Genomic DNA, 22,117 nt, shown 5'->3' with positions numbered 1-22,117 from the left:
ACCAATCTAGGTACACTTTGACAAGACCCAATGGAAGACGAGTAAACAATGAAGACGATACTATTTTGGTGTGCACACAATGATTCCGATAGTTTGGTTCCCAATGCCAGGACCGCGGGACCAACCGATACCGAGCTAATCGGGGCAGTTCAAGGCCCCTGCGATACCGGTTCAAGGTATAGGCTTAATCTGTCTGAGCATGATACGCTGCTTCGCTTCTCTCATCATCATTTACAAAATACTATTTCGCATAGTGCTTTTGTCTAATAATGTAGCAAAGAAACTCACATTGACTTCTCCGTTGTAGTCGATATTTCACACATTTGTTGATATCAGTAAACTTGAGCATAGATGCTATTTAGACTCTAAATACACGGCCCGAGAAAAAGCCATATGTACAATCTTTCTGTACTGCATATACAACTAAAATATACATAACCAAAATTCATAATCGCACGCTTGGGGGAATCGTGCTTTTGGTGGGGGAATCTCTGATTTTCAACGCCAGCCCCCAGGTGTATATAACAAAAGTTCATTGAACAAAAATTCATTAACCGCAAAAATCAAGTTGTACCTGACAGATATCCTGTCATCAAGACAAAAAAAACAATACCATAGAGCTCGCGTTGATATCTGGTTTCCAACAAGCTGCCGTTGTCGCTCATTACTCGCCGCCGCTGCTCCTAATAAATCATGAGATGACGATTCGCGGGGTTTGCTGTGTCAGCGCAGCTCGCTGAGATTCACACAGAGCCCACAGTCTTCATACTGTACACCTCTTGTATCATCATGGGGTGTATAATGGTAATAGGAAATTTCTCGTACAATTAGCCACTCCCTTCGGAGCTGCTGTTGTACCCGCTCTCGATGTCGTCTCCTGCGGTCGCCGCAGAGCTGCCTCCAGTGCGGAGCAACACCTCCGCACTAGCGCTATTGCTTCGTCCACGAACAGTCCCTGGAACTACCTCGGTGCTAGCTTGTGATCGGCGTGGACCCTGCAGGGAAATGCCATCCATAACGCTGGCTGGGTCCTCAATAACCGCCATGTCAACATCATCGTCAGGCTCTTCGCCGTCCTCATCGCCGCTGCTCAGGTCCACCCCGTCGGGGTAGTCGTCGGATTGATGCGGGTTTGCTCGACGACTCATAAACTCTTCGGAAGAATTAAGCTCGTCGTCTCCATCGGATCCATAATCGTCTTCAGACCACGAGTCTATACTAAAGGGCGGGAAGAATATGGCAGGTGGAGGGAGCGGTACTGGCTCCAGGCGTCTTATGCGGCCGGACACGTATTCGATGCTGATCCTGGGAACGTCGCCTTGTGATGGCAATTGACGAGCACGCGGACGAGGCGATGACGTTGACATCGTAGCCAGCCGATTGATAATATTGTCCGTCACTTCTTCGGAAAGCTTGCGCCGCTTCACGCCTGATTGGCCGCCGTGAGCATCGAGCTTTGAGCGCCGCGTCGTTACTACCACCATGAAGTGATCTTCTGGTCGCACGCCACCAAGACCGCAAGGCTCAAGCGGATGAATCTCGAGAGATTGGTGCTCATCTCCCCAGGGAAATTCCATATTGAACTCGCTAGATTCATCACCCGAGTCAGTCGAGAGCTCAGGTACGCTAGCCCCTTCATCCGTGCTCATCTCAGAAATGGCACCCAGGCCGAGGTCAGCGTCGCTCAGCGGTCGTCTGTCCAAAGAAGATCCTGATCCTGATCGGAAGGGCAATGGTCGAGCAAAGTACGTTTTCTGAGAGGCGGTCTGTCCTCTCTCACTGGATAACAAGTATGTTGTAGGGGAGATATCGCCTGGGTCGCCTGATAAATCGGTACAGAACGGAGCACCACTATAATAGATAATGGCTCCGTCCCGGAGACGTTTCCGACGGCCAGAGGCGCCAGAACCGCTTCGGCCCCACCGCGAATCCGTATTACTTTCGATGGGACCAAAAGACGACAAAGTACCGTCTTCCATTGACGATTGACCGTTGGGAGACTGCTGGTTAACGAAGATGGGCTTGTAATGAAAACTTTCAGAGGGCGCAGACAACAGTGGCCCAAATTTGGATGGTTGATTGCCCGAGCTCCCAGAATCTCCCGTTGAGCGGCCTGTTCTCTGCCTCTTACGGTGCCCTACTTTGGTGTTCTCCGTGTCGTCTGTTTCAGGGCTTCGCTGTGAACTGTCACCCGAACTCTCGCTACTGAATTTCGTGCCGTCTGTGCCGCCGCGCCATCTGATTTTTCGGCCATCTGGCGACAGCTGGAATTTGGCACTGAGGTCAATGACAGCATTACGGACAAAGTCTGGAGTAACGTTCATGATGTGTAGCTGCGCCATATTGCAGAGAAGGTTCAGGTAAACCCACCCTTCGGCATCGGGGTGAACGTCAATCTCTGATGGTGGATCGGGTATTAGCTCTGGAGGGACAAGGCCTAAATGTCTTATGTATTCCATGTTTTCGGATGGGATTTGGATGCGGTCAGGATCGAGGTCTTTGGGTCTTGTGGGTCGCTGTTCAGGAGGTGGTTGCATGGGCGGAGACGGATTTGATCCTGTGCCACTACCATTGCCATTGCCATTACCCCCTGATTCCGTCTGATCTCCGTTAGAGTTGGACGCGGAGCCTATGTCTTGAGATCTGCTTTTCTTTCCTGCGTGATGGAGTTCCTGAGGAAGGATTCGGGCTTCCCGCAGGGACTCAGATCCGGCAACTGGACTTGGCTTTAGTTTCGGCTGCTGAACAGAGGAAGGCCGCAGGGGAGAGTGTAGTCCTGGTGGCCCTAACGGGGCTTGCGACGTAGATGTAGGTGCTGGTTGACCAGGTGGAATCTTGCGGGCATGCCGGCCTGCAAGTTTTCCTGTGAATATCTGCTCAAGACGTCGGACCACAAGTTTCTTCCTTTCTTTTTCCGTCATGGACAGAGAACGGGGATACAGCCCCTCCGGGATGTCGCGTAAGTAATTCTCTACTTTCTGCTCGTTAGACTTCTGCTCGTTAGACTTAAATCGCGCGCCTCCCTGTGGTCTGTTCAACGATGTTCCAGATGAGCCGGCACCAATCGACATAGACGCATAAGCCGAGTCAACTGGCCGCGTGTGAGATCCGGACGAAGACGAGGCGTGTTTCGATAATGACATGGAGCCTGAGCCTGAAGTCATTCCATCTCGAGTAGCATGCCTGGACGATTTTTTGGCGCGCTTCGATGAAGAGGTATCCGGCGAGTCGCCCAAAGTTGCTGTAAAGTCTCGGAGCGTCGCTTCCAGTTCGCGCTTTTTCCTTTTCGGTAACCCATGTATCTTAATCTCGAAGAGCTTATCTTTTCGAAGCATATCAGGGCCTTGCTGTTTGTATCGCTTCAGCTCTTCCTTCAATTTCTGGATCTCGACTGTGAGATCGTCGATCACGCTTCGGTAATCATCGGCGCTACTGCTCCGAGCTGTGTTGAGCGCTGGAGGGACGGCTGTTGGATACTGATACGGCTTGTCTTCATTGGACGAATCTGATTCTTTTTGATAAAAGGGTGGATCGACTACGCACGCATGAGCGACCTGAACAATGCGGTGCTTTCAGGGAAGTGACGGGATACTTACCATCCATAGAATTGCTGTGAAAGGTGGCTGTAGGGTTTTGGTTTGACTGATCGAACCATTTATTGGCGTCGCTCTGGCCGGTTTCGTTGCTCTCGCCCGACGAATTTCGCCGGGGAGATGACGAATGTTCGCCATTGCTTGGGTTTGGCGGAGCCGACCCGCGGCTGGCTTTCAAGGAGGCATCGCGAGCTAGCTGGTGGTGTCGCAGAGTAATGGAGTTTTCTCCCAAAGCTCGTCGGGGGAGAGGATGGCCTGTCGATGACAGTTGGGGTTGTTTTTGAGGAATGTCCTCTGTCGGCTGCATTGTAGACTCAAATTATACGCTTTAAAAAGCTGGTAAGTATTGTGTTGATTTAAAGAAGCATGCCTCTTTTCAACTACCCGGTGAAGCTTCTTGCCTATCAAGTTCTCAGGGTCCAAGTAATGTGACTTATGACGTAGCCAAGCGGGCCCCCTCGCCAAGCGCCTATACTCTGTAAAAGCATCGTTAACAGTGAGATCTTAGGGAACTGTGTGTTTGTGACGAGTAATTGGGTAATAGTAGGATGGGGGGACGCCGGTTTGTCCAGTACACAAGTGGCGTGTCATTGGTCGTGGCACTGTAGGCGATCGATCGATCGAGCTGGATAAGCAAAAAGGGCCGCAACAACTTCGGGCAACTTACCTCTGGAGTGAGTAGTGCCGCAAGTGCCTAGCTAGGCCCAGCTGTATGCATTTAAAAAGGTCGAGTGATGGAATGAATCGGCAGGAATGGCCAGTTCGATCCTGAGCCAGGACAAGATTCGCGTAAGTCGTGAGATAAGGTGAAATCTCGATTTCGCAGTCAGTGACGAGTGCGTGCGCCGATGATGAGGCAGTCAAAGATGAATGGCTCGATGAAAATCCACCACAAGCCCTCTCCCTTTTGTCGCCGTAGGGCCTCTCGAGTGCCGATCCGAAAAAAGTGCCCACCAACTGACAGAATAGATTTGATCTCTTTGTAGTCCCTTTCTCCTTCTTAAAGCGAAAACCTGTTGAATGTCGTCGTCGGCTCAATCTGGCTCCTTTCGCGCCTATTTGCGTCTTCAGGCTTGGATTCAAAGTGACGACAATTGGCAAAGCAGACTCGGGGCCAGCTTCGTCGCCACTGCAGCGTCTCCCTGACCAGCTCCAGGCTATGGCTTACCAAGTCTGACTATGCGGCCAGGAGCGATTTTGCCGTTCAGACACTCCTATGGCTTCAGGTTTCGTGGAAAAGTCGCGATTGTGAATTATTCCCGGAGTGGGCTGGTGGAAGTGTGCTCGGATGAAACTGAGCCTAAGAGAGAGAGCCCGTGTGCTGAGGGGAAGCGAAGACGCGGACGGAAAAACAAGGGCGTTGAGAGCCTGTGGGGGTGTAGGAAGCTCGTCTTCAACAACAGCCCCCCGTAGGATTTGATGGAGCCGGAGAGGTACAAGTCAGAGTTGAGGTTGATCGCCGGGTGAGGCTGGCAATGTGCGCCAGCTCGTGGGAAGAATTGGGAAGGAAGAGGGGCAGGTGCGCGCGGCAGCTGGGTAGGGGAGGGGAATGTTTTAAAAAACGGGATGAGGGTTTGACGATGGGCGCGCGCGATTCAATGGCTGTGACAAAGCCAGCCTTACTTCAAATGGCGGTTCGGCTGCGCAGTCAAGGAGAAATATTTGCATCTAGAGTTTTGAGGGCAAGTCGCTGATCGTCGTTGCAATTCGCCCCTGCGAGAAAGGTCTGGCATGAGTAAAGCTTTTTTTGCCGCCGCCAGCGGGTGCCGTGTGGGCAACAACCCTGGCTGATGGCGCCGACCGTGAGGCTTCGATTCGCAGACAAGAGGCAATGGGTCGTGATCGGACAAATCGCAGAGCAATCAACCCAAGCCATAGAAATCAGGGTCTCTTTTTTTGGGAAGCTAGCGAGGCGGTATTCCACTCCGGAGGGTGTGGTTAGCAGAAACACTCCTCTGTACTCCGTACACGCTGCTGTTTCGGCACAGGGCACGGAAAGCGGGCAAATCGGACAACAGTAGGTGGTTTGCAGGGGGCAGAGAGTCGAGTAAGAAAGGTCGAGCAGACGAGTGTAGGATTATGCACATACAAATGCCGCAACTGGCTGATACGAAAGAGTGCTCGTATCTTCGCTTGTATGCGCTCATACACTGTATTGTACTGGCCCCTGGGATTTTGCGCACCCCCGTGGATAACGAGCGATAGGTGTTTTCACGAGCCGCTCTCTTTGTCTCCTATCCATTAACGCTCTTACTATAATGGATCCCTCGTAGCTCGAAATTGAAAGTTACAAGGACGATAGGGTGCTGGGCCGGGACTCAGGCCCTGCAAGCTGTATGCAGCTACCGCTCCGCCTTGCCTCGTTTGGAGACGTTTGGCCGTCTGTCAGCTTGAGCGTGTCTCTTGTTGCCTACTGTACATCGTAGCTGCCCAATGGTTAGCCAGTTCAGTTGCCGTAGTTCCAGCACCACATAGAGCACAAAGTCTACCTCTTCCATGTCGTTGGCCAAGCTGCTGCCGGTGAAGCAGCACACCTTCAGCATTAACCACAACGCCGCCTGCTAGTATCCCACACCAACAATAAAAATCAGGCAACTTTGTGGTAGCTTTGCTTTAGTGCAGCGGAGCATGGATTATTTGCGGACCTGGCTCCGTCCAAGGCCCAATAACATTTCGCTGCGGTTCTCTCGTTCCCGGGAGAGAAGTATTTTGCCCGGACCAGGGGGGGAAGAGGAAATAAGAACATGTGCATACTCTTGAGCAATACGAGCCGCTGGGAGCGAATCTTGTGGCCACTGTGGGATGTGCATAGTTAGTTTTGTGTGTTGATTGTTCTCAGGTTCCCGCTTTTTTTCCAAGCCGCCTGCCAGAGTCCACCTGATCTTTGGCTAGCAGCATGCGCTTCCTTGGCAGCCATCACTCCCTTGTGGGCCTTGGCCAACTTCCATCACTACCTGTGGGGACAAGGTCGCAAGGTCTCGTGGGTGCAGATCTTGTTTTCCGACTGTCATCGACCAGCGTGTTTCCCGGGGACCCTCGGAAATATCATGATCCGAGACGTCTAGCTGCGTGTCTCTCGCAGTGTCTCTCCGAGTTCGAGTCTTTACCCGTTGGTGTAAGTGAAAAGGCTGTTGATCAGGGCTATTCAGCTGCATTATTGATAATACAGATAAAGCCTCTTGCTCTTCCAAAACATATTCGCGATGGATGTGCAGCAGCATGCGGCCTGAAGCACCTGGCACCCACGCAAACAGGCCCACCGCCCCGCATAGGCTGCCTCGTTGTGAGTCCAATGAAGCTTATCCCACGTATATCAGCCCAAAGACCAGTCAAGGGGGCCCTTCAAAGAAGCTGTTTGTGGCGCACCGATTACATCGCACGTCACCTCCGAGAGTCCAGAACCCGTACTGTGCAGGGAGTCGATGGGTCTAGATCCAGGCCTGTCTTGCAACGACAGCCGCTGGTGTGTGAGAAACCGGACTGCTGCGTGCCTGGCGAGTGGCCTAGTCTGCGCTATCGAGTTGCCAGCATTGCCGCGGTGTCCGTGAACGCTTCCTGCCGGTCTTGTTCTTCTCCCGGACCACTCCCCCGCCTCGGCTCCGGCTGGTCATGTAACGAAACTTACTTGCTGCATGCCATGCCGATTGGCGTGGGCATGACCTGCTTGCGAGGCATTCTCTAAAGCGAGGCATTCTCTAGAAACAGACATCACTTCAGTCAGCATAAACATCTAGTAATGCCTTCACTTGAAAGGCGAGATACCTTTTGGTGGGCGGTGGCAGAAGATTGAAACATGAAAAAGAAATTTATGTTTCCATCTGCCCCAGCCGATGTTTTGCCACCAGCACTATACAGTATACGTGTACTGTACGGCGAGCTTCCCCGCAAACGGTATTGATAGGCGTGCTGAGGGAAGGTAGTCTGAAAACTCCACCAGTTCCTTGCCCACGGCCGTTTTCCTCCCACTCGATGGAGACAATGACGTATGGAGATCGCCGCATTTCCTACTGTATACAGGAAAACGCTTCCAATGGCCCCATGCTCCAACCAGCAATCGCTATTTGCAGATTCCAATGAGAATTGCACTCAAAAAACCCAGAATGCCCTCATGTGCGACTCGGAGACGTATTTAGACCATAAGCCCGGCAAACTGGTAGTTCGAACCCGCCACGCTGGCTCTGCTTTCCCGCCCCATCTGCTGCGCTCCAAAAACCGGTTGATGGCAGCCCTGCTTTATTGGCATTCACTAGACCAGAAGCAAGCTTTGCGACTCCTCCCTCTCTTCCCCTGAACGCGTACTGAGTATCTTATGCTTATTTGTTGCGCAGGACTTCGTCGGTTTCCCTACCGCTTCTCGCACGCTGCCTCCATGCGACAGCCAATCTTTCCACAGTACCGCAGCCGTTGGCACGCCCATGTCGAGGTCAAGTTAACATTTTTCTTTTTTACCACGTCTACGCCCATAGGGTGAAGACTTAAACCGCCTCGATCTCGACGAGCCGCATCCTTAGCTCATATCGGACAGGCTGTTAGCACCATCTGTGGAAGCATCGAGCGTAGGGCAGTGCCGGGCGTGCGCATAAGGGTCGAGCAAATAGAAACTGCGATTACCTGCTGGGGGAAGGCATCAACATCCCGATTCGTCGGTTTCCCGTTGAGAGCTCCAGGACCCCTGTTTTCCTTTTCACTTCTCTGGGAATACCATGTTGTTTGACGGGGCCGGCGTACATAGTTCCACGATGCAAGCAAGAGGCAAATCAAGTATCCTGACTTGTCCAACGCCACGTTGCCACCGATTCTGTATGGTCGGCGAGACCCTGAAGATCGATCTGCATGGCGTTCGCTAGATGCTTGATGCAAGATGCCGTGGTGCCTCCATTCCCAACTATACGATGCATACCATCAGACGAGTCTGCCTAGTCCATGTACAAGGGAACTCAATGTGACTCTTCCGAGGGTGGGCTAGACTGGGTACCTATGGGGTATGAATGCGATCAAGAGGAGGGGGGAAGCCATACAACGTCTTGAAGTTGTACTGAACTGTACAGATCAACATCATTGCGCTGTAGACGGAGAAGTATAACTCTATCCCTGTCATGCCATGTCCCATAGCGCCTGGTGAGAGCTGTATAGCCAGCGCAAACGAAGGATCTACATTACAATTTACGACCCTTTGGCGGATGGCAAATTTTTCCCGATCAGTGGGGGAGGCTATTCCCATCTCACCCAGTCACCCGGAACAATCTGTCCTCCTGCAGCTGGAGTCCCCAACTTGGGCGACAGGGCGCTCTGCTACCGCCAATAGCTCGTGGCAATCTACATCCAGGGTCCTAGATAGCGCCCTGGTACCGAATCAGCCGGAGGGTACGCTTCTGATTGGAGACGAAGCTCTCATGACGAGCTAATGCAGCTTGGCTGGCTTGCGGTGGGAAGAGGGCACCGGGCTGATCTCCATTCTGAAGCACCTAATTCGGTTTGTACCAGTTCGATGTTGTATTCCATCCCCTCCCCTGGCTGGTGAGTCTGGGTTGAAGCTCGCCTTTGTGCAGTGACGCGCGTAAAAGGAGTACCGGTCAGCGCCAAAGTGGCTTTTTCCCACACATATTCCAGTGCATAACTTGTAGCCACGAATTCATGAAGCCCGTTCAATACGAATGGGTACATACCGAGTCTCTTGAGCAAAAGAAGATGGACAATACTACTGCCTATTGCATGCCTGCATAAATACTTACCTGGTTATAGCACCGGATCGGCGGCGTTTCTTGTCACTACACGTTGGCAAGAATAGCACTTAGTGGTGGTCATGTCTCATTTTTTGGTGGCGATTTATGACCTTGTAACAGGGTGCCAAATGGATTTTCCGCCTCCGCAGGTGATTTATAGGCGTGGAGAAGGCTCACCAGAGCAGTTACGATAGAATATTCTTCACAGAAGCTGTCCGCCAGAAACAATTTGGCCCGCAATGGTTGGTACCCTTGGTATTTCGTACTTGCACTAGCAACAGCACTCCATTGTGCTCATAAAAAAGATAATAGATATTTCGTATTTGCCGCTTTCATTTTGAAGGTAAAATGTGCATGCTCCTACTGTTCTTCTACCCATAGACTGCCTTTGGTAATAAGTATTAATAGTACATAGTGGATATCTCATGTTGGTCATGTTTAGAATATATATCTTCGTTCCCTATTCGTCTTTCTTCGATCCATAAACCGTCTTCAGTAATGAATGTTCATGCGTAGTAAATATTTATATTTGTCGTTTCTATCAGGAAAGTAAAATCTCCATGCCCTCATTCATCTTGGTTCTATCCCTACTACTACTTCGCCTCCAATAATGCTCACCAAATCATTCTATCTGTAATTTTTGCTTTGTTATACGTGGTATCGTTTTCCCAATATAGGCTCTTTACTCATCAGCGCCCCTCTTGAGGTCCTTAGCCAGAAGAGACTTGCCCGTCATCTCCTCAGGCTGGGGCAGGCCCATGGCAGCCAGGATAGTAGGAGCAACATCACCGAGGACACCGTCCTGCTTCTTGAGGCTCCATCCCTCAGGAGCATTGGCCATGATGAAAGGCACCTTGTTGGTGGTGTGGCTGGTCTTGGGCTTTCCGTCGGCGAACTTCATCTCCTCAGCATTGCCGTGGTCAGCAGTGATGAACAGGATGTAGCCCTCCTTCTTGCAGGCGTCCAGAATCTTTCCGATGGCCTTGTCGGTGGCAGCACAGCCAACAATGGCGGCCTCGTAGACACCGGTGTGGCCAACCATGTCGGGGGGAGCAAAGTTGTTCATGACAAAGGGGAACTTCTGCTCTGCCAGACGCTTGGCAACCTGGTCGGCAACGCCATCCGCAGACATCTCGGGAGCTTGGTCATAGGTGGCAACTGTCTTGTTGGAGGGGACAAGATCCTGGTCCTGGTCACGAGTCTCGAGGTGGAAGACCTTCTCAACACCACCGTTGAAGAAGAAGGTGACGTGGGCGTACTTCTCAGTCTCGGCAACGTGCACCTGCTCAACGTTCTGTTTTCCAAGCCACTCAGCCAAGACGTTGTCCATCTTCTGAGGCTCAAAAGCAACATCAAAGGGGAAGTCAGTCTTGTATCGAGTCATGGTGACGAGCTTGTTGATCTTGGGGTAGGGGAAGTCGGGCAGCACGGATCGATCAACATCGCCGAGGAGCTGAGTGATTTGTCGCACACGATCGGATCGGTAGTTGAAAAAGAAGACGGTATCATCATCTGAACCACGGGAGTCAGCCTGAAAATATTTCTATCTGACAACACACGAATTCGAAAAACTTACCCTTGATACGGCGCTCATCGCCACCAACAATAATGGGAAGAAGGAATTCATCTCTGTTGTTTTTGCCCTCTGTTTCGTAGAGCTTCTTTACAGTGGCGACGGGATCCTCGCTTGCCTCGCCCTCGCCGAGAACAAGGCCCTTGAGAGCAATCTCAAGACGGTCCCATCGCTTATCACGGTCCATGGCGTAGTATCGGCCGACAACGGTTGCAATCTCGCCAAGACCGAGCTCCTTGATAAAGTCAACCAGCTCCTCCATGTAGCCAGCGCCAGACTTGGGGTCGGTATCACGGCCGTCACCGAAGAAGTGGATGAAAACCTTGGGGACCTTGTATTTCTTAGCGGCTTTGAGGATGGCATACAGGTGTTCCTGCTTGGAGTGCTAGATGGCTGTTAGCATTCTACAATTGATGCTTTCTCAAGGGCTGAAAAGGGCTAAGTAGGCCACTTACCACACCACCGTGGGAAACCAGACCGCAGAGGTGCAGGCGGCCATTGCCGCTCACAACACCCTCAAGCGTCTTCTTGAGGACCTCGTTGGAGTCGAATTCCTCCTTCTTGATCGTCTGGTCGATGCGGACAACATCCTGCCAGACAACACGTCCCGCGCCAATGTTCAAGTGGCCGACCTCAGAGTTTCCCATCAGGCCCTCGGGCAATCCCACCGCCAGCGATGAGGCATCCAGCTCGGTGAATCCAGTCTCGCTCTTGGAAAGCTCGTCCATCACGGGCGTCTCGGCGGCGGCAATGGCATCGCCATTCTTGGGGCTCTCCTCGGAGGGGATACCCCACCCATCAATAACGACTGTAAGACCGCAACAGCAGTAGAATTAGCCACCCGAGCTCAAGATACACCAACACGAAGCAAAAGGCAAGGATATAGTCGGGGCTCTTGGGCGGCGGGCCATCGCTCGTCGGGACCGTGGCCGGTGCCGATTTTACGCGGCGCATGTTGGGACGCGGGATGGGCTGAGGACCAGGAGACGGATGGCGGGGCAATGGCTGTGATTGAGGAAAAGACAACGTACTGAGGCAGGCCTTTTGCTCTGTCTTGGACATGGTGAGACAGAATGAAGCAGTATACGGGCTCAATGGAAGGTTCAGCTGGACGAGAAGAGTGTAGGGAGGAAGAAGAAGACCCTAGGTGCGTGATTTGCTGGGGAGATCAGGTATTTTTTCCAAGCTGCAAAACCAGAAACATGCCGCCAGTACTAAAAGCATTGGATGGTGGGGTTGATAGGCTGCCGATGTCATATCATGGACAGATGCGCCGCCGATAAGTGTTGTAGCGCCTCTTTAGGGACGGATTAGCAGCCTTCAGGCTGGCTGGTGCTGCGGCTGCGCTAGAGAGGCTCCGTGCATCGGGCCGTTTTTTGCCCTGGCCGCTAGGCTCCGTCCAATCTCTGGCGGCTGCTGGCAACGTTCCCCTCAATAACGCCGTCAAACGCTGCCTACAACACGCAAAATCTCCGTGGGCCAATCAATAGGAGCATGCAGTTCGTAGGTACAGCAGACCATCGTACTACGAACGATTTACTATCGCTATTGATCACTATTTATCGCCTGGCGGAGCCTCTCTCAGCACCCTGCTTGTGTGACCAGCACGAGACCTAGCTACAGCTCTCAAGCTCCTCTGTTCACACGAGCAATCGCCATGGCCTCAGAGCTACCAGCCCTCGCTCTGCCTTCAACTCTGTCTCCAGACGACCTCGACTCTCTGTCCGAGCTGTCCATCGTCCTGGCAAAAGTACGCGCTGGGCTCAAAGCCTCTGCTCCTACCGGTGCTACGACAGAAGCGACTCCTGGAGGACCAAGCAGCGGCGGCCAGCAGCTGTCTTTCAAGGACGTGCCTGGTGCTACTGATAAGCTCAAGCACAAGTTGCAGCATGCCAGAGCACAGGTCCGCGCGTTGCCAGACATGGATCGCTCCATCGACGAGCAAAAGGCGGAAATCAAAGAACTCGAAACGCGAATTGAGATGCAACGCGCCTTACTAGAAAAACTTCGTGAGAACGGAATGCAATTCAGCAAAGACGCATACGCGGGCGGAGATAAGATGGAGCTATGAGGAGAGACAGCTGCAACACTTTTGAGTTTCGCACGAGCCCAAACCAAATTCGCATAATCTCTGCAAGTTCTCATGCGACTACGAGTTGGCTATCAACAAACTTCGCAATGGCTCGATAATACATCTGCAGAAATACATCTGCTGAGAATCTACTGTTTTCACCAGCCTATTTTGGCGGAATCCCAACCTTGTTCAGTATTTGTTCCACACTGCAACCTGGTTTACCCGGCACAACTTTCGTCCACACTTCATCGTCGAGCCTCTGGGCTTCGGATAGAGTGGTCCAATTCGGACTCGGAGTTGTCTTTAACCATTTGAAGTCATCAACCTGGTCCCACTGGTTCTCGGTCGATTCATCAGCTTCCGTCAGCTGTATGGAATTAGCACTGCTCAGAACTGCACAAGTACGGCGACCCATATGGCATCAATGATAACAGACGATGATACATACATAGCAAGACGGAAGAGGGGCAAAACGCATGCCCGAGCAGTCTTCGATAATCGGGTGACTGGCGCAATGCAGATAGATGTCGACATTTTTGCAGTTATGAATGCGGACTTGCCGCGCAATAACGACCAGGGTACTATTAGACACATCATTGATGTGTACAGGACCACTAACACGACCAGTCACAATAAGGCATCTATCGACATTTTTAAGCATAAGGCCGGGGAATGGTGCTCCTTGGGCCGTGGGTATTGAAAGGTCAATAACACAATTCTTGAGATCCCGAAGCGAACCTGATGAGGTAGCTCGCGCGGCCGACGACGGAAGTATGATATGGAGACCGGTCTGATCGGAGATGCCAATGCTTTGAGCGGCAGAGAAACTTGGTTTGCGGATCGATGAAAGGTCTGGCTTGGCCAGCTCTTGGTTATAGTCTTTTTGCTTGGATGGCAGATCTCCTACGATATCTTCAGCTTCACCGGAAATGTCTCTCGTCGCTCCTGGTGCGTCATGTGGGTTATGCGGGCGTCGGGATAAGCTGCCAGGATTCAATCGCGGGTCGTTCTCTGGAGCGCCCATGTCAACGTGGTCGGTACCCGTGCGTCTAAATTGAAACCGTGACTTCGGAGCTACTTTGGCCAGTGTTTCGTTGAGCTTGTCTTGCACGCTTTTGATGGCCTATCAACATTGCAATCAGTCGGCTTCTCTTATCACTGAATCATTAGGGGTAACAAACTTCTGAGTATTGGCGCCGATCGTATGCAGGAGTGAATTCGGCAGCATCAGCAACTTCGTTCTGAAGCTTGCTGATACCAGCGAGGATGTGGTCTGTAGCTTCTTGTCGTTCGCCTCCGATCCCAGACATATGAGTCAATTGGCCAATCTGATCTTGCAGACCTGAGAGAAAGAAACAAAAAGAAAGAACGTTAGCAGGCATGCGGTGGTTGATCAGCCTTCATATATAACTCGGAAGTGACCACCAACCTTCGACGGAATCGCGAAAGTGGCGATAGAATTTCTCTTTGGGATCCATGATGATATAGCTTCAATCTGATATGTAATGTTTCGTGCAATTTCTGCTCTTGATCTCGTGAATAAATTGGTAGAATAGGGCAGCTCTCGAAGATCTGTCGAGCGGGTGCGCAGGGATTTATGTATGCTTTCTTATGGGAGAATCGACGCTGCCTGGCCAATTGCTTCGTATGAGCTCGTCCAGCTCCGTCCCAGGCAGCTTCCAAACGCTGCTTCTTACACCGGGGCCTGTCAGGTGGTCTTGCCTGGCCTTGCGACGCAACACGCGATCGCCACGAGGCAGCCAAATTACACGGAGCTGCGGGACACAAACAACGCTACGGTTGGGTTGGGTTCTGGTTTGCGTGCAGTCTTGGAGCAATCGTGTGAATCGCGAGAATGGAAGTTTGGGGAGAAAAAGCGATAGTGGTAAAACAAGGAAGAAGAAAGGAGGAGAGGAGAGAGGAGAGAAGCAAAAGTTGGAGGAGCTGCAAGAAGCAGGGCAATAATGGAAAAGGGCAGCGTCATGCCGATATTGAACCCCACGTACCCTTTTTAGAGCCCGGGATTAATATTGGGGAACTTAGCAGAGCGGAAAAAGAGGGGTTCAGAGTGAGCAGCTGGTCAGGGGATCTAGCTGCGCTTTAGCTTTGCTTCAGTGGGGATGGGCTTGTTGACTTGGAGACGTCATTTGCTGGGCATTGTGATTGTTTGGGATACGCTGTGGCGGGTTTCATCGAGTTGAGCTGCAAAGGCAGCGTTGCAGAGGTAGAAAATAGATGAAGTACCCTTCAGATTTACTTTAAGGGAACCTTTGCAGGGAGCCTTCGCCTTGGATAAAATAACAGTACAATCTATCTAGCCAATTCCTTCGTAAGAGTATGTCATCACCGAGAGGAAAGAAATATATTGCAGTGTTCATCAGCTGCTGATATAAAACAAGCATGAAGACACATAATCAGGCGCAGAAGGCTGGAAATATCTCACATTATATCACAGGCTACAAAACTTACCACCCAGCACCCAGGAATTGATAGAGTCGAGACAATATCTACACTGATTGTTTGTCAAAGCATACATCGACGACTTCGTAGTTCTTAGTGATACATTCTAAGAACATTGTGATTACTGTGCAAGGGATCTTGACTTTTAAAACAACCACGGCCTCGCGATAAACCTAAAGAATTTATTCTGCGCATGTCCATTCATCAGTGCGACTGTTGGTGGAAAAGTAATACAGTACCCCAGTTCTATTATCCAGCACTCTAGACATACCTGTGTGGGCTATTACTACTGCTGATACTGCTGATATCACTGATACCGCTGCTACTGAAAACAGTGGGCAGCCTTGCTGCCGTTTTGAAGGCTCTTAGTGGGCAACAAGCTTGCTTTCCTTTGGGTGCAACTTGTTGCTTATACGATTTGGTATCACGATATTACTGGATGATTGCTTATGTTCGTCATCACAATATTCACGGAGCAGTTTGCAACACAAAACCATTCATTTCCAATTCCAACTCCAAGTTAACAAACAGTATCCCAAGAAACCCAATATCCATATTTTATCGCTTTGTAGAACCCCCATATTCATAATCCCATCGCCCAAACGTCCAAACGCCCAAGTCAGAAACAAGTTAATAACAAGCAGGTTGGTCAAAAACCTCCCTTTTCTTTCGCCACTCTTTGGCTTTCCAATTGGAGTGCCAAAGTTTGATGGGATCCCCGCGTTGCAGTGGCTTCGGGGGCTGCCTTGTCATCCTTTGCCTCTCTTCTTCTTCGTCTTCTTCTCTTTCCTTCCTTCTTTCGATTGCCGCAATCTGAGCTCGCGATAAGCAGATTTGTTGCAGATTCCTCTTCTCCCATTTACCGGCCTGGCGCAATGCGCAGAGGTTTTGTGTGAGGATCCGGCTCGGATCAATCTGATCAATCTGATCAATCTCATCAATATCCTTTCCCCTGAAGCCACCCACTATAAGTGCCGGCATACAAGCCCGATGCCTCTGTATTCGGGCAGATATCTCTTGCTGGGGAGGCCGTGTCTCTTGTTGGACAGGCACTGTATCAATATTCATGGTTGTCTTGGCTTCAAGGGGTACGTTGACTTGTCGGTGAATGGCAGGCTTCGACACCTGGACGATGGCTCGGTGCAGGAATCTGATATCGGTTTGTGATAGTATCAACATGGCCGTGGCCGACAGTTTGGAGACATTTCGCTTCTTATAACGGGTCTCCTTTGCGACTTTGCTGATCTTGGTGAGGCGATTGATGACCTTGTTATAAGGGGGGTCATTGCGAATAGGCACTAGACCAGAGACTCGGCTCTTGATGCCGTTGCCAATGGCCCGTGGCGAGAGTTTGTCGGTAAAGTCGGACATTGCGACTATCTTGAAGTTGAGAAGTGCAAGATATTTCAAGATGTGAATACTATGCTGATATGGATGTAAGAATTTGAGAGCGTTGCGGTGATGATGGTTGTGCATACCTGTGATCGTTGTTGATAAGTAGTCGTAAACCTTGTTAATATTGATATCAAGTGCTTGTAAACGTCGTATTGATGTAAATCGTAAGTATACGTGAACGTTGTATCGTTGTAGACGTAGGTATACGTGAGTGCTGTGTCGATATTGATGGAGGATATTCAGTATTGCTCTGAGCTGAAGCGAATGGTGCAAGATGCGATATCTCGGTAATCGATATTGGTTGCGAAACAGAAGAGATTCACGAACAAGTGCAGAATATATAGAAATCCAGAGACCTTGATAGACTCAATGTGAGGTGGACTGTTTACACAAGACACATCGCTTGTTGTTCATATCTCCATACCAACATTAATCCACAAAGTCTTTTACTATCCAGATGATCCGCAAAGGAGTTGACTAGATGAAGCTTCGACGCCCAGTTCCCAAATTCACTTCTACAAAGTGAATATTTCCCTCTAAAGGCTGGACCTTTTGCAAGCGGCGCATTCTGAAAAAAACGACGATAACGATGATAGTGCAGAAAAGCGTAGCCATCCCCACCATGTCTACGAAGTGGCGTTCCATAGAGTCATCTCTCAAACTTTGGTTTGTTTTGTTGTCTTTCGTTACAAGGGCAACCGGTGCCAATAAAGCCAACTGGCCGTTCAAGGAAAAGGATATTGACTGGAATATATGACAACGATAGTATGCATATTTACGAACATTCACCTCACATGACGCCGTATATACTTCAAGGGGATGGATAGCAAGGTACGTATTCAAGCCATCCGGGCGAAAACGGGAGACGGACAAATGACTGAAATGATTTTGTTTCATTTATATTATTCATTTGTATCTATTTCAGGCGTATGACCTGGCTCTACCAAACCCTCCTGGCCGTTTGCCTCCATTTTGCAGTTGGGGGATGTTGGGCAGTTGAAACGGTTTCTTCTGAGGAAATTCAATTTCCGTATTGACCGCCCGCCACATCTCCCACATCGTCGCCCTCTTCGCAGGCAACATGCTGTACTGTAGACTATACAGATTTTTCCTGTTGATTGGAGGAACAAACTGCCCAGTTACCAAACAAAGCAATACGCGTGGCGACAGATAGTGTTTTCGTATGCGGTGGGCTAATTGAAAGTACTGATGAAACATGGCCCGAAAAGGGAGGGGAATGCACTGCAAAGATTAACTTCGGTTCTTTGGGCCAAGCCACAAACAAATACATGACTTAAGGGACAAACTCACCTTGAGGTAAATGATAGAGGTAGGAGGTTCATTAAAAAGTTTATCATTAGCATCGGAAAGTTTATAATCATGGGTATCTCGAAGTTCAAAACGAATGCCACCTTAAACCCAAGTTAGCCTCGAATCGAAACGGCTCTGTATGGATGCTGTTGCGTGATCCGCGCTCACCTGGCAATCTACTCGGATCCTTCAATCTTAGCATTAAGGCAAACAGGGGGAAGTGGTTCAAACATGATAGTAGCGTATCAAAGCCCGCCTTCATTGAAATAATGATCATTCTAGCAATGGCGAAATTAAGATAGAAGACCATGACGGTAGGCAAAAGAAAGAACAAAAGGGTGAAGAGAATTGTCCCGACAAGTAGCTGATCGAGGTCGTAATCGCACGAATCGATACGGTTGCGGAGAACATTGTGTTTTTTGCCTCGAAATAAGTGGAACAGCGAGCGCAGGATGGTGAGCTGCCAGTGGTATATGCGTGCAGATGCGAGATAGAAGGAGTAGATATGCATAGTAAGGACCGACAAAAGGTCAGAGAACATTGCAATTGGCATACTCGCCCCGGCAAAGGACGAAAATCCCACGAACCAGATAATATGCGGCAGGGCGGGGCTCAAGGCCTCGATGCAGCCTGCAATGCGAGGCTATGTGTCAGCTTGCAGAAGTTCCACAGTGGTAAGGGGTTGTCACTTACTTGACCAATAATCAATAACCCAGAGAAACAAATCGCCAAGAAAGGCAGCCAGTTCACCGTTGAGCTTTAGACCCGCAGGCCAGCCCATCAGCCACGATATGCCGCTTTGGAGAGCTTCCACAGTATAGACACGCAGGAGATCTCGTATTTGGTCTGCAACCCACTCCTTGTGCTCAATAATGTACGAGCCTACTGCCATGCCAATAATCACGTCATTAGCAACGAGCCATAGGCTGTTGTAGAAACGAATGTAGTCTGGATGACTGGTGGTAACGCTGGCCCAGTTGGCCTTGCGCTGGCGGAGAGTGACATATTGCATAGGCCAGTAGCAAAACTGCTGGAGGCGAATCTCAATCTGCTGGGCCGTTGCTGATATGTCTTTCAGGGCAGCATACCCCGGCTTGGCCCGAAATTCCAGGATGATGAGTAGGATTTCAGCCAGTACTCGATGGAAGAATAGCACCAGGATGAAGGCCTGCTGCACAATCGGGAAGAGGTATACGGAAAGCAGAGTCCACAACTGCACGAGCACATAGTTCCGCATTGTCGTGGCAGACTCTACTACCCTCTCAGAGACGCTCAAACCTCGTTTTGGCCTTGGGCCAAGTCGCCCTACGTTCTGCTGTAAGACTTGCTCCAGTTCCCAAGACCAGTTTACCTGATTGACGATTTTGGGCAGCGCCTTATCTCTGGCGGAGGGTATTCGCTTTATGATACTGTGCTGTTTGAGCTTCTCCACTAACTTGCGCCGATTCTCCTTGTTCGCGGCTGCATGCTTCGCCTCTTCGCTATCATCCTCGCCACTCGTCACATCGTCGGGAAACGACCCTTTGTCTCCAAGAGCCAGCGCAATCGGGTTCAAGGATATGTACTGCATGCCCTTTGGGTGAGGCCTATCGTATAAGATAAGCTGGACGCTAGAGGCCTTGGCGCAGGCAATCCTAGGATATTGACTGCTGGCGCTTGTCTTGGCGCATACCCAAGAAGGGTCAACCTCGGTTTGGCTCGATACATTGGCGACTCCTAGGACATGCATGGAAGAATGGCCGCAGAGGTCGTAAATCCGGTTCGGAGAGTGCGGGCCACTCCGGAAGAAGGTGCCGGACTTGAGATGGAACTCGACATTATGCGCCTATACATCAAGCTGATTAGCGATCAAAGTCAAGGTTAGAGTAGGAAGCCTTGGCAACTAAAGAGCTAACATCAACATATTCAAGGATAGTGACAACGAAAACATCGAGTGTCGAGTTCCTCCAACCAACGACAACGCCAGCACGATCGGATCTGCGAATGTCCGTCGGCCAAAACACTCTCATTAACCCGTCATGCTCTACCATGACCAAGGATAGCTATCGGCAAAGCGGTACGCTGCACTCAGAAGGAGCCTCGTCGTCTGAGCTGCTCTCGCGCAGAGATACCGGTTCCGTGTTCTCGTGGGTGCTGCCATGGTGGTTAGCCTCGAGACCAGGCCAACAGAATAGGTGTATGCCTTTTCTCGCAAAGTTGATATGTAAAACGTACAAGCCTCGTCTCTCTCCTCGCTAGTAGGGCCACTGGCACAAAGATAGTGATGAAGATGACAGTCAGGACCACCAGGCCGCGGGCTACACGCAACTAGAGTCCAAGAAAGAAAGATTACACGTCAGACATGCCCAGACTGCATGGCGCACGCCCTTGCGACTTACAACAACTCCGTATTCGGCGGCAAATAAGACCAGCTCATAGAGGCGTGTAACCAGGTCCCAGCGCGCGGTGATGTAGCCAGCGACGAAGATGCCGAGGGTCACGGTCGAGAAGGGGTGCATAGAGCGTTACTGCTGCCGGTAGGACATGCCGCTGGCCAAGGGAGCAAGGATCGAGGTTTGAGGCCAAGCTGTGAGCTCGAAGGTGGGATGGCGGGCGAGGGTGGGCGGCAGTCGCGCGCGTATCGTGGGAATCTCGGCGTCGGGTGTCTCGTTCGCCAGCAGTGTAGTGGTCGCAATGATTGCTGCTGCAGGATTGGGATGCCCAGCAGATTCCCGGGGCCGCGCACTGGATTATATACCGAAGCCAACAGGCGCTCAATGGCAGCTCGACGGGTTCCAAGAGGTGTTGTCCAGCTATCCCTGATGGCACGTAGCCAAAAGTGCAAAGGCGAGCGGCTGGCTGCGCTCCTCCACTAAAAAGCCAGCCGCCCGCCAAGAGTGGAGGCTCTTGAGGGTGCTTCTGTGGCCGGCAGCGAATCACGTGGCTTGTAATTGACGACGTATCCTCTGCTTGCGTATATCATGATTGCTGCGGCCCAGGAATGGACCAGAAACAGGTTGTTTGGGCTGGACATGCGCCATGGAGCATGCGGATTATCAATTTACAGCATGTCAGAAAACGATGTTGCGACATTTATATGTACAGATTTGGTGCAAATACGAGATCTCAGGTCTAAGCCGCTCCGGCGGGCCAGCGCATCTCGGCCTTTTCCATGGAAGCAAGCCTCCTCCTTTCCAAAAATCGAAACAAACATCGCTACTCTGGACATTGATTAATAAATCATGACGTTTCCTTGTATTTGATTCGTGGACTTACTCCTGGGCGCTGTTAACCTCACGTCGTTTTCTTTGTTGTCTTCCCGGGCCTCGTCAAGAAGCTTATCAATGCCTCGGTCCTTTAGTGCAACCTAAATTCAAAATGTCAGCACGATATCGTTCCTTTCTCTGCGCCTCTTCGTTTCAGATTTCATACACTTAGACACTTTTGGTATTCATTGAATAGACCGGCACATTCCTTGTTGTCCTTCTCCGCCCCTCGAAGGTACTCTGCATATGGTGTAAGTTTGAGAACTGCTTAGCAGATACAGACTTGAAGATTGGAAGGTATATCTCACTCTCGCTATACCATTTTAGAAAGCAGGTATCGTAACGCCTTGATTCTTATGTCAGTATATCGCCATTTGTAATAGCCAAGAGGATGCTTACTCCTTCACTTCATTACACTCTGGTGCAAGTGATGCCGACATCTTGGATATATGTAGGTTGTTCTAAATCATACGTCTGATCCGCCAGTAGTCTGTTCAATGAATTGGCAATTTTCAATCAGTGTGAATTCAGTGTCAACAAATCGATCAAAATGGCGTTGAAAAGATAGATGTTTTAGAATCTGAAGATGACGAGTTCAAGTAATGGCTTAATAGTGCTGCCCATCACAGCTAAAATCGACTTCTCCAAAAGCCGTCATTGCATACCTCAGGCTTGATCTCCACATAAAAAAACCACAGCATCACACATCATTGGTTCCATTGGTTATACAGACGTAATAGGTC

General features: G+C 50.5%; 7 protein-coding genes across 7 annotated transcripts; 1 reads left to right on the top strand and 6 right to left on the bottom strand.

Moving 5' to 3' along the window:
* Positions 1–827: 827 nt before the first annotated feature.
* On the bottom strand, positions 828–3,900 carry TGAM01_v200850 (frequency clock protein; the record flags this gene model as incomplete). Its single annotated transcript, XM_018808906.2, has 2 exons — positions 828–3,535; positions 3,597–3,900. The coding sequence occupies 2 exons, from the start codon at positions 3,898–3,900 to the stop codon at positions 828–830; spliced, it is 3,012 nt and encodes a 1,003-aa protein (XP_018657896.2).
* A 6,098-nt stretch (positions 3,901–9,998) lies between these two features.
* TGAM01_v200849 (2,3-bisphosphoglycerate-independent phosphoglycerate mutase) lies at positions 9,999–11,951 on the bottom strand (the record flags this gene model as incomplete). The annotated part of the gene is made up of 4 exons (XM_018808907.1): positions 9,999–10,828; positions 10,893–11,274; positions 11,345–11,697; positions 11,921–11,951. 4 exons carry the CDS (start codon positions 11,949–11,951, stop codon positions 9,999–10,001), a joined length of 1,596 nt encoding a protein of 531 aa, XP_018657897.1.
* A 595-nt stretch (positions 11,952–12,546) lies between these two features.
* Positions 12,547–12,960, top strand: TGAM01_v200848 (hypothetical protein; the record flags this gene model as incomplete). Its single annotated transcript, XM_018808908.1, has 1 exon — positions 12,547–12,960. The coding sequence occupies one exon, from the start codon at positions 12,547–12,549 to the stop codon at positions 12,958–12,960; it is 414 nt and encodes a 137-aa protein (XP_018657898.1).
* A 166-nt stretch (positions 12,961–13,126) lies between these two features.
* Positions 13,127–14,441, bottom strand: TGAM01_v200847 (hypothetical protein; the record flags this gene model as incomplete). The annotated part of the gene is made up of 4 exons (XM_018808909.1): positions 13,127–13,330; positions 13,412–14,086; positions 14,145–14,305; positions 14,393–14,441. 4 exons carry the CDS (start codon positions 14,439–14,441, stop codon positions 13,127–13,129), a joined length of 1,089 nt encoding a protein of 362 aa, XP_018657899.1.
* A 1,612-nt stretch (positions 14,442–16,053) lies between these two features.
* Positions 16,054–16,794, bottom strand: TGAM01_v200846 (hypothetical protein; the record flags this gene model as incomplete). The annotated part of the gene is made up of 1 exon (XM_018808910.1): positions 16,054–16,794. The coding sequence occupies one exon, from the start codon at positions 16,792–16,794 to the stop codon at positions 16,054–16,056; it is 741 nt and encodes a 246-aa protein (XP_018657900.1).
* Positions 16,795–17,839: 1,045 nt separating this feature from the next.
* Positions 17,840–20,627, bottom strand: TGAM01_v200845 (hypothetical protein; the record flags this gene model as incomplete). Its single annotated transcript, XM_024548635.1, has 6 exons — positions 17,840–17,914; positions 18,130–18,230; positions 18,298–18,759; positions 18,823–19,954; positions 20,344–20,436; positions 20,508–20,627. 6 exons carry the CDS (start codon positions 20,625–20,627, stop codon positions 17,840–17,842), a joined length of 1,983 nt encoding a protein of 660 aa, XP_024406646.1.
* Positions 20,628–21,324: 697 nt separating this feature from the next.
* TGAM01_v200844 (hypothetical protein) lies at positions 21,325–21,814 on the bottom strand (the record flags this gene model as incomplete). Its single annotated transcript, XM_024548634.1, has 5 exons — positions 21,325–21,329; positions 21,385–21,475; positions 21,541–21,614; positions 21,683–21,720; positions 21,774–21,814. The coding sequence occupies 5 exons, from the start codon at positions 21,812–21,814 to the stop codon at positions 21,325–21,327; spliced, it is 249 nt and encodes an 82-aa protein (XP_024406645.1).
* Positions 21,815–22,117: the final 303 nt, after the last annotated feature.

The sequence above is a fragment of the Trichoderma gamsii genome (assembly GCF_001481775.2).
Source record: "Trichoderma gamsii strain T6085 chromosome Unknown Scaffold_2.2, whole genome shotgun sequence".
Taxonomy (NCBI): domain Eukaryota; kingdom Fungi; phylum Ascomycota; class Sordariomycetes; order Hypocreales; family Hypocreaceae; genus Trichoderma; species Trichoderma gamsii.
The sequence above is the reverse complement of the archived record's forward strand: the minus strand, read 5'-3'. Positions and strand labels throughout refer to the sequence as shown.